This window comes from Plectropomus leopardus, chromosome 22 (assembly GCF_026936395.1).
Source record: "Plectropomus leopardus strain MGB_pleo_1.0 chromosome 22, ASM2693639v1, whole genome shotgun sequence".
In the NCBI taxonomy this organism is placed as follows: Eukaryota; Metazoa; Chordata; class Actinopteri; order Perciformes; family Serranidae; genus Plectropomus; species Plectropomus leopardus.
In genome coordinates, this window is record NC_142197.1 from 15,519,123 (window position 1) to 15,537,067 (window position 17,945).

At 39.2% G+C, this 17,945-nt stretch overlaps 1 protein-coding gene across 1 annotated transcript in view; it reads left to right on the plus strand.

Annotated features, from left to right (window-relative positions):
- Positions 1-3,937: 3,937 nt before the first annotated feature.
- Positions 3,938-17,945, plus strand: part of LOC121961209 (actin nucleation-promoting factor WASL) — a 32,133-nt gene continuing 18,125 nt past the window's right edge. The window contains 4 exon segments of the mRNA XM_088072719.1: positions 3,938-4,382; positions 15,209-15,343; positions 15,594-15,680; positions 17,169-17,265. Of these exon segments, the coding sequence (XP_087928845.1) occupies positions 4,278-4,382; positions 15,209-15,343; positions 15,594-15,680; positions 17,169-17,265 (424 nt within the window). The 5' untranslated portion in view covers positions 3,938-4,277.

Genomic DNA, 17,945 nt, shown 5'->3' on the forward strand with positions numbered 1-17,945 from the left:
TTTGTGTATATATGCAAACCTGATCCCTAATTACGAAGCAAAACACCACCCTTGGATCACAATACTTGCCTGTTTGAATATGTTTCGGTTGAGGTGACCCTGTCGTAATATTTCCAAAAAATCCACATTGTAGAACATGATGAGTAGATGTGAAAAGGCCAGCTTCATTAAATATTCACACGGAGGCCTGTGGGGGTTCTTCTTTCAGAATTCAAAATATAATATTCATGTTGTCCTCTTCCCTCCTCCTCTCATAACCTCAATTTTCTTTTGTTGTGGAAAGTGGGTCAAATGAATGTTTCACAGGGTAGCCTCAGAAGGTGCGTCTGTGTAACTAGCAAAACACAAACAACATTAACAGCCACCTAATGCAGAAAAATCCATTACTTAATTACACAAAAGGGCGAACTTGAACGTACAGTCACATGCATTAAAAAGACTTCCACGCTCACACATTCTTGTTGGTATTGCTCAGAAATGTCAGTCAGGTATTTCACAAAAACAACAGTAAGTACTCAGTTCTGTTTTCTTGTTAATGTGTGAGTAAGTGCATACCAAGTGTTATTAGCTGTCAGTATCATTGACTTTCTGTGAATAGAGCATCTGTATCCCTCTCAGTATGTCAACAAATGAACAACAGACTTCCTTACTTATGTAATCGCCTACTATCATTATGACACTATTTAGGAAATTTGGGTTTCATGCGCTGGACTGGAAGCACACACTTCGGTTTTTTACTTTCTCTGCTTGCTTCCTTCTTATTTCTCAGTCACTGAGTTTGTGCTTGACAGACACAAGTGTTTTTAAAACTAGTCACTCAGGATGAGTCATTTCTAACATTTCCATACCTCGTTAAACCGAGGTTAGGTGGAGTAGCGCAGAACTTCCCGAGGTAGTTTCTCTGCCTGTCTGTCGGGTTTTTCAAGTCTGCCGACACTTCTCTTAAACAGCAGGGAATTAGGTTCAGCCAGGTGGAAGTACATGGAGGGAAGTGTGAAAGAGCATGTGTACAAGGCAAGCTGAGTTTGAGTTCAAATGAAGGTTTTTAGAAAGATTCAAGCATAGATTAGGGATTAGCTTTAGCCAAAAACAGCAAGAGTAGAAAGGAATTTGTTTACCTATATGTCCACAGTGACCTGCCCTTTACAGAGAAACTCTGACCTCATTATCAGCTTTGTTAACAAAATGATGTATTCGATTTTTCAAACTTTACTCTTAAATGTATTGCAAATGTTTTTACATAAGAATAATTACGAATACTTTAACTTTCTAATGTGCAGAATTTAGTGGTGTCTAGTGGTGAGGTTGCAAAGTGCAAAATTTCTCCCTATGTGCTAAGCATGTAGGTGAACTACAGTTGCCAACACGAAAATGCACATGGCCCTGTCTAAAGCCAGTGTTTGATTTATCCCCTCTAGGTTACTCCAGAAACAACATGGCAGACACCGTGGAAAAGGACTCGCTCTGTGTGTAGATGTAAACGGCTCATTCTAAGGTAACAAAAAGACATTTCTTATTTTCAGGTAATTCTAACAGCACACTGGACCTTTAATTACTTTATGCAAATACACAGAGAATTACACTACAAAATAAAATGTAAATTTAGATTTTCAAGGGGAATATATAGTAACTGCACCAGTTAGCTTTAGCGGCTAATTTTCATGTGTTGGGTTGGTTCCCTGAGCAAGTAAACACAAAAACAACAACAACAGACCAGCAAAAACAACACATAAAAAAGCATAATACATTATAGTCCATCAGTGTGAAAAATAACGAATAAAATTAGTGTGATAAATACAACAACTGGCTATGACACTTTTGGACTAACTTTACCCAGATCTTAAGGTTGATTTTTAACACGATTAATTTTGACTATACAAAAATTAAGAAATAGCCATATACGGATTGCGTTTTTATCATGAAAAGCTGACACAACAGGTGTTACGAGTGACATTTGAGGCTGCCATCTCTGTCGTCTTTCTGACAAACTATTGCATGCACGCATGATACACACACACACACACACGATCATGCACGTGTTTATGTTTACATGCAAACAGATGCAAAGATGTTCAACAGGAATCTCTGCAAACAGGACTATAGGCTTTTTGTCGTCATAAGAATTACATGTGATTATTGGAAACATAAAAAATATGAGAAGAAATCTACTTTATGAAGGCTGGTTCAAACATAACAAGTAAAGGGAAACACCGGTTTTTGATACCAAATATAAGACACCTATATATATATATATTACAGACTGTACAAGAATTAGTTCCCGAAAGTATAGAATGAAGCTGTAAAACTATGAGCAACAGCAAGGTCATGTCTGGTGTGAATTTTATCACAAGGGAAAGTCTTTTCTTTGTAGCAAACAACACCCATTTATGAGCCTGACCGAGCATGTTGCAGAGCACTACAAACACCCTTCGGCACATTAGTAAAATATGTATGAGCAATGCATGCTGCCCTTCTTCAAGGCTGCTCAAAGTAACCTCTGAACATGTCTTTTTAATTGACGCGTTGTTGTCAAGTATTATTTAGTATGAACATTATAATGTCTGATGTGAAAAAGCTATGGTTTGTAATATTTTTACGTTGTGATATGCATCCAGAACATTATGGGTGTTTAATTTTATGGTTGAGCATTCTGGAGAAACACACTGAAATGTATATTTTGAAGCAATCTTACCCCATAGGCTATGTATAGTAACTGGAGCAGTCTTAATTGTATTTCATTTTATTCATAAGCTATTGCAATGAAAGGAAGAGACTTAAGTATCATCCCAGAGGCATTTCAGTTCAGTGGGGTAAATCATGTCATGTCCCAGGAAATGTTTATCACCCAGGAAATCATAGCGCTCAGATAAACTCTGTAGCTCAACAGTCAGTATGTTTTTTGGTCTTTGAATTTTCCTTTCCGAAACAGAAATGATAAACAAATAATTATTTGATCTTCATTTCAAAATGCAAAAATTAATAAGAAAGCACAAGCCACATTTAATTTTTGTGGTCAGACATAGAAAATGCAAATTAGAAATACCACTTAAATTTTCAATTTGTCCACAAATTTTCAAGGCCATATTGTCAGCGAGAGAGCGCAGAGTGAGGAAACTATATATCTTTTGGATATCTATATCTATATATATATATATATCTATATCTATCTATATATATATATATATAGATATAGATATATAGATAGATAGATAGATAGATAGATATAGATATAGATATAGATACCATATATATGCACACACAAATGATTTGACAGGTTTTCCTGCCTTTGTTTTTTTTTTTTTATATTTTATTTTATTTTATTATTTGGAATAAAAGAAAATTAAGTGACTATTCTATATTTTCTAAACCGGATCCCAAAACATAAAATAGCTTGTTTTTCATTGTGGGATTTTGAAATTTTTGTTTTTTCATTTCTGTATTTGAAAGGAAAATTCAAAAATCAAGAAGGATGATGACCCTGAACCATGACCTCTCTAACTTTGAGTATTAAAAAGCACTTTATTATCAGTAGAGGAGGATTATAATTCCCATGGTAATTTCTGAACATCTATTCAGGCTTAATGTGGCCATTTAAAGTGTAGGCTCAGCTTTGCATTAATTTTCAGCTGAATAATTCCTCTCACAGGGAGTATTGTGTGCAATTATCTTCACAACTTGCACCTTATTTCTTATCTCCTCCCATTCTGCTCTCGCACACATTCCTGCCATAAAAGCCACGGGCGGACAGGGACAAACCATTTCCGCGGGGAGTATGCTGAAAGCTGGGATTTTATAAAGTAAAAACATTTTCTCTGATTTTTAACCAAATATACTCATTCATTGAACTACTTGTGATCTACACTTTTCGACATTTACTACGCTGAAATTGTCTTTTGGTGATTATGTGGGACACAGCTGGGAAGCATGTGACCCCCATTCCCAGATAGTGAACTCGTCCTAACACTGCCATGTTGGATGGAGCTGGCTCTGGGCTCTCTGGCGGCTGGACTTCCCAGGAAACTTTTTACCGTTTTCCGTCTTCGCTCAGTCGCTGCAATTTTGACCTTATTTTAAAGAGCAGCGGGACTTTGCACTGCATCCCTAAACGGCATACATTTTCTGGACACCGTCTGTCTTGCGCACCCCCGGGATAAACCCAACCGGTGTGAGGGGGGTCGAAGGAAGGCCACGGATGACCGAGGGATTGTTTATGTATCTTTTTGGATCTCATATAACGAGTTACAGTCGGTGCATACTTTATAAATTGATCCCTAATAATGAGTGGACACCCGCCGCAACGGCGGCAAACAAATGTCGGTTCAATACTACTGACACCGCAGGAAAATGAATGCCTTTTCAACCACCTTGGCAGGAAATGCATCGTAAGTTTTTCCCATTAAATTGTTGTATGATAGCTGGCTAAGTAAAGAAGCTAATATAACGTTAGCTAACGCGTTTCCTGTCTCGAGACTGGAGATAAAGCTAGCTGTGAGGTGTTGTGGTTAGTTTGTGGCCTGTAGTTTTATTTTGTGATTTCTTTTGGGGACATTTGAGAATTAAAAACTTAGGAGGTTGGTTTGTTTTGACAGCAGAAGCGACAAGGGTGGTGGACTGTGTTCCCGTTTGGGACGGTGACATTCGGGCAAGTTTCATTCCTGCCTCGGGCCCTCCGCTGGTACGCCCTTAACTCAAAGCTTGACACACCTGAAATCACCCAGGAAATCCTGAAATTCCGCTGTCACCTAGCCTTGCTGCACTTAGCCTTGCATTGGCAGAGTGAACAGTCGGAGCTGTTAAATCAATCGAGCAAAGCAATGATTTGGCACAGTGGCATTACATAACATAGCTGAACCTTGGATGTTTTCGGGAAGTGTGTCCACCGAGAGGAATGTGCCGAGACCAGACTTGGCTGAGGACAGCGCTGACTAGTCCTCCACATGCAAGACCTCGACAGTCGCAAAATCCGACCTGAAAGCAGTGGGAGTCGCCTGCTGTACCAGTTTGACTGCAGTCAGGATCAGTAGTGCACTGTCACGACTCAATATTGTGAGATAGTCTGATATTACGTAATACGTGTAACATTTAGCTGACTCATTTTTATGTTCTCCTTATGCACTGTGTTTGCAGCATAGCCCCATACCCAGAAGATTGTAAGGCATTTGCAGCTGCATCATAACATAGCCTATTTCTTAAATGTTTGCCTTTTCCCCTACATGATCTTGCAGGACAGGTTTTTTTCCCCCTTTTCCCATTAGTCAACCATACCCCCAGGCTGGTACATCTGCATATTAATCAACTATATAAACATCTGGAGCAGGTAAAACTAATATTAACAGACTCTGAAGCACCAGATCAAAGCATTTTTGCCTTCCAGAGTGTCCTTAAAGGTGTAGCTCAGATTTTTTTTGTATTGGGGTTTAGTGATGTTCCAGTAAAAAAAAAATTGCCCCCGATCACAATCCAATTCATTTGACATTGAGTATCTGCTCATACAGAGTTGAGCTGATACTTGTGTTCACCTGGATAATACAGCTGCACAGCTTCAAGTACTAAAGAGTTGTTAGAATCAATCCAGTGTTTATGTTTGACAGTTTTATTGCCATACAAGATGCAATACAAGAAAACAGTGTCTGCATCCAAACAGTTCCTAAGTTTTTTTGTTTGTTTTTGGTTTATAAAATAAACAAACTGAAGATATTTTATATGGCTCCTATCACAATTCCACGCCATGCAGCATTTATTTTTTTTCAACAAAATACCAAGTAAAATGTGTCTGTAAAATGTAAAGTATAAAACACTATAAATGAGTAGTAAAATCACAATTCCACTTCAGCGTTGTGTTGAAGCTGAACTTTCACACTCCAAGTCACAACAAATAAAAATCGGTCACAATTGCGCTTATTACAGCATTATGGTAAAACTACGTCACTAAAAATAAACGATAAAGATTTCAAGTCCAAGTGAATTTAAAGAAAAAAAATCTTTCCACTAAAAAAATGCATACCGATATCAATCCTTCGAATTTGATAGGGACATCCCAAGTGGGGTTGTAAATGGGTACTTATCCATAGATATTATCAAACAGTATCAATGTAAGTGTCAACCGGCAAGCTCCCAGTTTTGAGAAGCTGGCTGGAATCTGACACAGAGACTGAGCAATCTACAATTGAAGAGAGGTCAACAACAAAATGTATTTTAGCCATCGTAAACTGTCCCACTTAAAGAAACATCATTATCAGTCAAAGTGTATGCTATATTGAGGGTATTTTCCCTGCTTTACCCAGATGTCACACAATGATTTCTAACAGTAAAATGACACTGTTATATTGCTCCTGTCAAAGCCATCCCCCGTTAAGAAAAACAGTGATTTAACATTGCTGAACATAGAAGCTGCTGGTCTGCCGCTGCCTCAATCAGTTAGATTGTTTAAATGTGTGACTTTGGCATCGAAAATGGTTAGCTCAGATTCACCAAAGTCATTCAATAACACAGACTAACCAATAGATTGAAGCAGCGGCAGACTTGCAGCTCCAGTGTTCAGCAACCTAATATTGTATGTATGAATATTATAATGGAGCCTGGTGGATTTGACAAGAGCATAGATGTGAAACTGAAGCTGTTCGTAACAGGCTGTCTGACAGAAAGCTAAAGCAGTGGAAATACTCTCAATATAGGATACATTTAAACTAATATGATTCTTTTTCGGTGGGGCTTTCTGTCACAGCTTCACTTGTTTTTCACCTGTTATTGATACCCTTCAAAGATAAGACCAGTCTAAAGGCAAGGTGGCAGATTAATAAGTTACTGCAGTGTTTTTAGCAAAGCATAATCCAGTCTGCTCTGTAGATATGGGTCAGTCTAAGAGGTGGTGAGATGCCTGTTCTCAGGTTACTTCCCCATAGTGATCATACTTTCCTTTAATTGTGTACTGTAAAGGTGGCGAGCTTGAGTGACAGAGAAATGAATCATCCTCTTTTCGGGGTGTGTGTGTGTGTGTGAAGCTTCTGTGTGTGTACCCATGTTTGCTTTGGAAAGGCTCCATTTCCTGTCCCATGACACAGTATATCAGGCCTGTATGGGGTCACATGACATCCCACCTCCTCCTCTACAGGTTCCTGAGGCGTGTCTTACACACCCATGTAACCTGTTTAAAAATCCAATGACGATGTTCTTCTGGCATTCAGGCATTTGTGTCATTCAGCATGTGACAGAGACGAGGAATCGGGAACATTCCTCACAGTCCTACGCTCTTGTGTGTCTGTACACGTCTTTGCATGCGGAGACTGTTTGGGAGAGACAGAGTGTGTATGTGAGAGACTGAGATTGGAAGAGACAGACATTGTGTGTCTCCTCAGCCAATCTAATTAGAATGCCCACTAGTGATTTAGTGGGCAACTGAGTGATTGGGCCTTATGTAATGTACTTATCATGCAGAAAATGTAAGAATCAGAGAGTCACCTTTAGTTTTTTCTTTTTACTGTCGTTTTTCTGTGCAGCTGAATTAGACTTGATTTATTCTAGCTGTGACAGGCTTGTTTATATACCAGCTAATTCTTTCAAAGTAGCAGGGCTCTTCTTGGCTGTGTGTCTGCTTGAAATCTTGGCAGTAATGTGGGAGACTTAATGTCCAACAGTGATACCAAGGGCATTTTTTTTGAACAGCACTGCTTCACAAGTTGCCTTTTGTATTGTTGCTCTAATGACACAGAAATAAAATTGTTAAAGCAACATGTTTTTTTCCCTTTTTTTATATTCTATGGCCCTTCTTCTTTGTGTGTTACTTGGACAGTGGCTGTCGGTCGTCAACAAAAACATGCCATGATCATATGGGTAGGCAAGTGTTCATATCGATACTGGATATTTAATACCGTTTCAATACTCCTGTCACACAGTAACAATACACCGGTACCAGCTGCACTTTCATACTCTTTCTTATTAGACCTTTTTACACAGAGATTGCACTGTAAGGCCCCTACAAAGCACCTTCTTCACACCGCCTGCATTATCCCACTCTGGTGTGTGTTTTTAGACAGCATGCTGGCATCACAGAGGCAAAAGAGGTGTGAGAGGCATGGCGTGTCGGCCTCTAGCATGAAATATAACATATGCATCAGCAGGGCTTTCTAAACAATAACAAAGGCATACACATCAATAACAATTATTTACTCTCTCTGTTATGTGGCGGATGATCTCACCCTCTGCTCAGGGGGTAAGAACCTCCCAAATCTCACTGTTTTTCCCAGTTTTTTTGTTGCTGTTCTTCTGCGAGTTAGCTGCTAACTGCTTCTAGCTGTTTTTTAAATCTCCTGCATTGGGTCGCATGCATAACACACCATCAAAACTTCACACCCGTCCCGCCTATAGTTTCATTCTGCCAGCAGTCTGTAAATCACTGCTATCCTGTATGTGCTTCTCAGGGGCCTGACCCAAGCCTTCTTTGACAATTGTGTCTTATTGATGTTCCAAAGTAGCTATATATTTTTTTAATCTCCTCACTGGGATACAAGCTAACGCACTGCTGTGGACGCTAAGTTAGTTCAGACCTGAAAGTCACACATTAACACAAACTAACTAACCAATCAAGGCAGCAGTAGGTCAGCTAGAAAGTCACTTGTCCTGCGAGGTAAAATCACTGTTTTTATTAAAGGAGTCTGGTGGCTTTAAAGAGAACATACTCAGTTCCCCATCAGAAAGGGCTGTTTGATGGCAAGCAAAAACAGCGAAAATAATAAACTGACAATAGCTGAATACCTTATACAGCACTGTAAAAAATTTAAACTAACCCTTTCTGTGTTCATCAGCTGTTTAACCTACGTCAGTGCTTTTTGCTAACAGCTTAGTAGGTGTTTCCATTGTAAAAAGAAATAAAATAATGCCTTCTACCTTCTTCTTCTATATCAACCCTCAATTTAAGGAATATATTGGTTGAATTTCCTCTTTATATTGTGATATGTTTGTAATTTGTTATCGACACTGATTTGTTAGAGCAGATGTCATTTGAATCTTGATTTCTTCAAAGTCTAACCTTTGTGGCTGGCAACATTATTTTCCAACAAAAATATATACAGAGCACACATGACATTTATGGTCACTGGGTTTGCTATGAGAGTTCAAAGTAGCAAGATTCCTGTAAATGTGTAACTATTTGGATCATATTTTTAGGAACTGCGTGCAAGTATTTTAACCTACATTCTGTCTGAATAATGCGGCAACACACGGACAAAGAAAAAGAGCCTCACACAGGTACATACACAGTGGTCTTACTCACTGGTTTTACTCATTGGTATTCCTTCTGCTGTTTTCACCATCAGCAACACTGTCTGACTGGGCAAAAGGTGGAAGGGGTCCAATTCACACTGTGTGTGTGTGTGTGTGTGTGTGTGTGTGTGTGTGTGTGTGTGTGTGTGTGTGTGTGTGTGGGTGTGTGTGTGTGTGTGTGTGTTTGTGTGTGTGTGTGTGTGTGTGTGTTCAGACTGCCTGATCAGCAGTCCTATCCTACAGGAAGTCCCGTGGTCGGCCTCCTCTGGTGATTTGTGCTGGTGAAGTGGAACATGACTCCTCTTTTCCTCCACTTCACCCCCTTTTCTGATCTTCTCTCCTTCTTTTCTTTCTCCCCTTTATGTCATCTAGTCCTCTTCCTCCTTTGCTGTCATTCATAGTTCTCCTTCAGTCCTTCTTTGAGCCCGTTTTGCATCTCTTCCTACAGTTCTTGTTCTGGGTGTTCATCACTTTCCTCTTGTCTTAGCCTCTCTTTCTCCCTCTTCTTTCCAGCACTGCCTGTTTGCATCAGCCACTTATCCCATCCTCTGTTTCTTCCCACTCCTTTGCCATCTTTTCACTTGCTTTTTCTCCAGAGGATCTTGTGAAGAGGTGTAACGGTGCCTAATTTGTGCCAATACGAAACAGCTTGACCAAATGTCAGATGGACAGCATTCAAGTTAGAACGTCAGCTGTATTTGTTTCTGCAGAATGCAAGCTTTTTGTCTGTAAAAAAAAAAAAAAAAGACAGATTGTTCAGCCTGTGTACTAGAGAGGTGATGAGCTTCATCATTGTAGCAGAGTATAAAAAACAGTTGTCTGAGAACAAGTGCATAAGACATAGAGGATTTATCTATATGAGTGTGTGTTTAAAAGTAAGACAGCGTTTTTTCGTCGGGTTTTGATGACGGCATAGACAGCGCTCCACTTCCTGCAGCAGCCTTTGGCCCTGTCAGGAACAATCAGCGCTCCACAAGCAGATGAAACCTCAGGGCCTCGGAGCTTGGACACTACAGCGCTCACTGTTACAGAGAAATTCTAGCATAAAGCAGTATTATTATTCTTTTGATCTCAGCTATCTCTTATCCAAATCCAAATAATCAACAGCTGTAAAAATGCTGCTTAGAGACTCAGTGTTTTCATAAATAAGAAAATCTTGTACATGCAGTGCTGAAAGACAAACTGCCTCTTTGACAACATAAAATCTGTAACTGCTGATATTAGAAACAGAGATAGCACAACATAAAAACCGTTTCATACTTGTAATATACATCTGAGCTATATGGTTCTCCAGCGTCATTCATAAGATTAGCTTATATGCAATTCAGTCACCGTTGCCATGATGTAATGGCTCCTCTGTGTGTGCACATGTAGTTATGTTACCTATAGTTGCCCTATGTTGTGTGCAGTTTAATGTTAGTCATGCAATGTGTTTACAAAATCCAACTTCCTACATGAAGAGGAGCTGTGTTGCATTTAGTCAGTGAGAGATCAGGCGTTATTCGTCTTGCTGGAGAGATGTGTGTGTCCCTATGGGAGCTCCTGATTTTAATTCGGATGAACCATTTCTGAGAGGTATTCATAGAATAGTGGTGCTGATGAAAGGCTAATGATTGGCATGACTTTTTCCTGAAAGACCAGTACACAAGGACCAATATAAAATGTAAATATGTGCTTTTGTTAGAGTACCTTTGCAAGTAATACGAAGACCAACTCTTATATTGTAAAAAAGTCTCTTTTCCCTGCAGTCATGACCCACAGAAAGTGTATTATTAATGTTCGGAAACACTTTTGGGGAGTCTGCTCTTAGGAATCAGACACAGACTCAGCTGTAAGAAGTTTTCCAGGAAGCTTTGTACCAACATAGTTTCAGTTTTGGGTCCTGACTCTTATGTAAAATGTACTTATTCCTATGGTAGTACCCACAGATTAGATGATCCTGGAACTAATTTGGTGGAGTTTATTGTACTGAAGTTTTCTGGCAGGTTAAACACAAGCCTCAAGACTGCCACAAGTTGTGTGCAGTATTTATTCATGGACAGGAATTTTTCTTATCGTTATTGATTTTAAATCTGCACTGCAGCTGTCTAAAAGAGCGAGCAAGATGAAAATGGAAATGAGTGTAAATGCAGAAACAACACAGAAAGATCCCCACTGCTTTGGAGAGAGGTGTCTTGCTGGCACTTTTAGTATTCCTTTTCTGCTTCTCTACATCTGCTTTATTTAAACATCACACTTACACAGTAATGAATTACAACGAGCAACACAAGGGCTCTGCATGTTGTCTTTAAGTATGCAATCATTTCTGCAGTTATTGAGTTGAAAAGGCTCAAAGGATCACCAGACATTTCCCCTGTCGGTGCTGTTGCTTGTGTTAATGACAGGGAGCCCCTCAGTGTGAGTGAACCCCTGCAGCAACCTGTAAAACTGCTGGGAGTTTGATCTGGTCTTATGATCATGGATGTGTCTGTGCTGCAAGTGTGCTGCTTGGTGTGTATGTGCATATTATTAGGGGCATCTGTGGTTCAGAAGGTAGAGCTGGTCGTCTACTAATCAAATAATCAGTGGTTTGATCCCTGGCTCCTCTGGTCTGCATGTCTAAGTATCCTTAGGCAAGATACTGAACCTGAGTGTGCTCTCGATGCTGCTGCGCCATCAGAGATTTTTGCTCATGGCACAGGCAAGGAGTCGCCAGCGCCGTCAGCACAGGGTGAACCCTAACATCATTCATTTGTACACACTCCCCATACAGCGGTGACACAGATATGGTTTAAAATCAGAAAAGTATTGCTTTAGGTCTCAGACTGACAAGGCATGATTCCTTAGCTTATAACCCCACTGCTTTCTCAGCAAGAGCACAACTTAACGAATATATCTCACTGATGATGTAACGTTTAAAGCAGGGATCTGAAATCTTGAAATTAAAGGCAATATGGGCTGAAAAATTCATGCACACACATTTTAATCTAAATGGTTTAAAAAGTTATTAGTTAACTAGATATATTTTTTGGCAGTTTAATGGTATTTATGTAAATATTGATAGCCAGCATGTAAGATGCTGCATTACAGAAGAGATGGGAGACCTCTCAGACTTAATTTTACTATGTGTGGTCATTTTGCCAAGCATTGTGTATGTGTGAATGGATGGGCTGAGTCTTAATATAGTTTGGATCCCTGAGGGATTTTAGGCTTCAGAAGATGTTCAGAAGCTTTCAATTATTTTAATTTGCAGCCAGAGTAAACCCATCTTGAATGCGTGAATGGTTTGTATCTTTGGTGCCTCAAAGTGCACACTTTATCATCTGTATTAAACAAGATGAAGTGTATGTTAAATCAGTTTTGTTACAATTCTGTGTTCCTTAATATTGGGACAAAATTAACTTTGGCCAGTCTCATCTCTCTGGTCTCACTTTTGGCTTTCCTTCAGCTCAGTGGATTTGTCTGTTGTCATATTTCTGCGCTGCTTTGTGAGCCATTTGGCATTGATGTACTCTTTTTCTGACAACTGCAGGGCAGAGCTACTTAACCCCTTAAAGTCACTTTCTCCCAGTCATTACACTTTCATGCTGTTCATCAAACACATGAAAGACTTTGGTCCGACCCTGCATTTCCTACTAGTCCCATTTCACATGGCTTTATTTTGAAAACGTACTCTTGCTTGTGAATAAAGGCCTATATAATGAAAAAGACAGTTGAGCCGGAGAACATGTGTGAACAGCTGTATTTAGATCATCGCACAGATTTTCTTTGAGATTCAGGTCAGGGCCAATCATAGCCATTTTTGTTCTGAAACCATTTCTGTGTAGATTTGACTTTTTATGCTCCATCAACACCCAGTTCCAACGCAGTGCCGTAAAGCTGCACCTTTATTAATCTTCCCTTGTTGTTTCCTCTTATCCTTCCATATCTCGCAGAGCCTGCGGCTGTTAAGCACACAGCATGTGGCTCTAATGATCATTTATCATGGTAGGAATGTTGCTAGATGCCTAATGAGTCCAGTTTCTGCAAGACATTGAATTTTGGGTTATGTCATTACAGAACTGATTTTCTGCCCACAGACAAGCCGGCGACAGGCCACTTGATAGATTTATAAGGCATGTTTAGTTTCAAAAGACAGCTCCCAGTTTTGCTACATGTGCACAGCATACACTCCTTGTTGATTATTGGCGCTTCTAAGAGACATTTTACGATTTGGAGCATCCTTGAAGATGGTGGGCTTGACTTAATGTCTGATTTATTGGGTTGGTGACATAGCACTGAAGAGGTAGAGATCCATAAATCAATTGAAACTGGAAAGAAATCATGGTCACCTCCCTGACCAAGGCGTTACCAAATTTTGAGGCTGCTGTGGTCTCTTTGAGCCTTTGTAGTTCTATTTTGCCCTGTACTGTACACACATACTGATGCAGTGTTTTATCTCCAGTATTGCAGCTTACAGATCTTGAGTTTTGCAAACAAGGGTTTCACAGAGTTAAAGGTTCAGTATACAACATTCAAAGCATTAATACAGTAGCAAGTAGTGTGTAGTAGTAGTGAATGAAGTCACACTTCCTCTGTGAGTGTTGTAATCCAAGTTTATCTGTTCTTTATTGTGGTGGACGGTCTGGCTGCTTGTGCATGTTTGTGTATATGAGTTCAGAGTGTGTATCCCACTCGCTAACTGATAGCCACTGCTCTGCACTGTGCTCGTACATTGGTTACCGCTGATATTGATACGGCATCATAATGATAGCTCAACGCCCACCACTGTTTGTGCTGCAAGAGCAGTTAGCTGCTAGCTGCCAGCACAGCCACCTCAATGTTGAAAACTGTGCAGACAACCTTACACAGTCTCTGATTCACAGATATGTGGGTCATTTAGGGCTCCCATGAACAATTAAGTTCACAAAAACCTTGAAGCCTACCTTATTCACCCTTTGTTAAGTTGTAATCAGTCTATTACTGAATAGGAACCAATCTGTTGATATTCTATTTGTATAGTATAGGGCTGCATGATATATATGAAGGCATATCTCTATCAATAGTTGCAAATGAGATCTGCAGGCACAGAACCAGAACCTGCAAGCATAATATCTCTGCTTGCAAGAGCATTATTGTAGCCTGAGAGGAGAAAACCATGTTCTGAGTGCACGCAGAATCTGAACGACTACTGTCAATGCTGTTATGCTCTCGAGTTTCAACTGCCTGCCCAGGAGTGTTTTTTGTTTCTGACAGTGAGTTGCCGTAGTATCCCTAAATATTTGGTTAGTTCTTAGGTGAGCTGTTTCTACAGCCGTTTCTCAGGAAGCATAGGGGTTAAGTGTTGGTTTCTGGCACCAACACGCACATGCACCCGGACTGTCCACCACAATAAAGAACAGATAAATTCAGATTACAACACACACAAAGGTAGCTTGACTTCACTCTCTGCTGTTGACATAATTAGTCCAGTATATCTTTACATAGCAAATTGCTACTATATTAATACTCTCAATCTCTAATCTCTTCGTGATTATTTAAAGTGATACGCCTCCTTAGATATGCCAAAATATCATATTTTGATAGATATTGCAATATGAGGTGTTATTTTAATGGGGATGGCCATTGTTGAATTTAATTTTACCAAAAAAAAAAAAGATATAAAAAAGATGATGTGTTTTTTTTCTGGGATCTATACCAAATTGGTATGATCCTGTTAGTCTAGAAGATGATTTGTAAGTCACCTATGTAGCACCACAATGCTTCATTTATAAAATTTGGATATTGCACTTGGCCATATTGCAATGTCACTAACATTTCGATTAATTGTGCAGCCCTTGTATAGTATGCGTTTTATTTTAATACTGTGGTCTGCTTACTTAAAACTCCTGTGAGATGCATTCACATGCCTTCAAAAATCACTGCGTATGTAGTGTCCATCAAGCAACGCAGGATAACATTCCCCTTTTGTCTCCTCTCTCCTTCCCTGCAGTCTTTGTCTTCAGCAGTGGTCCAGGTGTTCACAGCAGATAGGAACTCCAGCTGGAACAAGAGATGCTGCGGGGTGGCCTGTCTGGTCAAAGACAATCCTCAACGATCCTACTTCATCAGGGTCTTTGACATCAAGGTAAATAAACACAAAGCAGCAAGTGGTTCTTCACATCAGTGATTCCCATCATTGTGGTTCATCTCTGCAGTAGCTGGCAGATGATTGTACTCACTATAATTAATATCCAGTGGTGGTGTACCGCTGTTTCATATTCATGACAACATCATATTTTTATAGCCACACAGTTGAATTTGTGGGATGCCTGTCTTATTAACCAATACAGACTTGATATCATTCATTTAATGTTGTCTTTGTGTTTTATCCACAGGACGGTAAGATGATGTTTGAGCAGGAGCTGTACAACAACTTCAGCATCTACCTCCCCAAACCTTACTTCATGACATTTGCTGGAGATGTAAGTTAATCCCTCTATGGATTTCTCTTTTTCGCTTGTTTCTGATCCTCTGTATTGCAGGTCAGCACCTAGATTTGGTCATAGGTGAATACTTTCTTGATTTATGTTTGTGTTTGATGTTGATTTTCAACGATGTGATGTTTTGCTGGAGAGAAGGAAGGAAGAACCAAGTACTGTTGAGATAAACCTAGTGTCTGGCTCTGATGTAAACAACTTGTCAGAAAATGTCATTCAGAACTGTATTTGAGTCATTGGGAAAAGGGCACTAATATCTTCAAAGAAGTCTACCAATAGTACAAAGAATAATTAAGAATTAAAACCGAGCAGGTCAATTGCCAGCATGTAGCCACTGCTTAAAGACAGGGTTCCCACAGTCATGGGAAACCTGGAAAAGTCATGGAAATTTGATGTGTCTAATGAAATTGTTACAATAATCTTCATTGAATAACCTTCCATGTAACGTAAGGTAACAGTCATTTTTATTATCTATAGCTTTCAACGTAACATAGCTCTATAAGGTCGATGTGATGTTTTGTTTACCACTGGATGATTGTTAATTTTCCCCCCTGCATTCGCTCCCTTTCATCCTGTTTGCCAGCTAGCTGAAATAATGTTTGAATAGAATTTGAATTTAATATGTTTGAAAAATGCCAGGCAAGTGAGGTGAGAGTTTTTATTTTTATGGGATCTTGAGAAGTCATGGAAAGGTTTTAAGTTTTATCTTTGAAGATATGTGTGAACCTCATAAAGACATTTCCTCATAGACTTTTCTATCCGAGTGAAGCAAATTTGAACCAGTTTGACAAGGTGTTGCTTTGTTACTTCAAACAAACCAAAAGCTTATTTGTGACATTTGGTAAACACTACACACCTGTGCTGAGACATTCATAATGAGCCTAGTAGATCCAAATTGTTTTTTTTCAGGAATCAAGAAGTGGATTTGAAAATCACATTTTAACCAAAAATGTGATTCCTTGTAAATTTTCAAATGAATTCAGAGGCAGTTTGCATCCCCTAAGCATGCTCAAAACAGTGTAGATTTATGTTTTCGCTCAACAGAACAAGTACATACAAGTCTCAGTTTGCAAGAGAGCCTTTTTTTTCTCCTTCGAAAACTACAGAAATTCTGTTGGAGAACTGATGTCTGTTTCCACCATGTAAAAAAACTCATTGTTTGTAGAAATCATAACTTTGCGTCACATCTAAAGCATTTAATGTGACAAGACGGTTTTATTTGAGGAGCAAACATCTTAGCTGGTGGGTACATTGGCTTAGACTCCAGCAGACCATGAGGTATGTGGGACTGTTGATTGTGGTGATAAGGCTGGGAAGGTATGCACGACATGGTTTGGAAATTTAATCATGGAAATTAGGTGGTTACTGTAGGTACTCAGCATGTAATAAGAAATATATTGAGTTTGCAAATCTTTATAAACCTCTCTTGTGTTCTCTCTCTGTGTGTGTGTGTGTGTGTGTGTGTGTTTAAAGACATGCCAAGTGGGTCTGAACTTTGCCAGTGAGGAGGAGACCAAACGTTTCCGCACCCAAGTGACAGAGCTAGTTGGGAGAAGACAAAGGAAAACTGGTACCAACTTACTGCTGATGCCAACTGGCCAAAAAATCTACTTCGTAATCTAACTCATTGAAAAAAATGACACGTTTATCAAATTTGTATCTTGTATTGAAAATATATATAAAGATATTTTTTTACAAATCAAACCATGTTACTACAAGGATGATTAGACCATAGGACTAACATGAATTTTGAAAACAGGTGTAGTTCCCCTTTAAATGATGCAATAAGAGGTTTTGGTTTGACTAGTGTGGGCACAAGATCAAATTTATTTCTAAACGTGTCATTTTTTACAGTACTCAATCCCACAGATTTGGGCAAAACTGTCTTCATGTCAATACATGACCAAAAGGGATTCTTAAGCACTAGACTGATGCTTTCATGCAACAGTGTGTTCCAGCTGTGAGATGTGGGTTCGGCCTGATATTTGAGTCTGTTTAAGTGTCATGTATTGAAAAAGACTTTCTGCCTGGGTCTGTGTACTATACTTTCTGATCTTCTTTCTTCTAATCTACTGCAATATCTCCACAGTTCTTACAACCTCTGATAACATTTCATCATTCTCAAACTTAGTCTTTAAGGTCCTGAAATTTACAGTCAAATTTGGGCTTAATATTGATTAAAGAAATACAATACCAGTACCCTGAAAGTGGAAGAGATTGACCTTTTTTTCTACTTTAATTTTGATATAT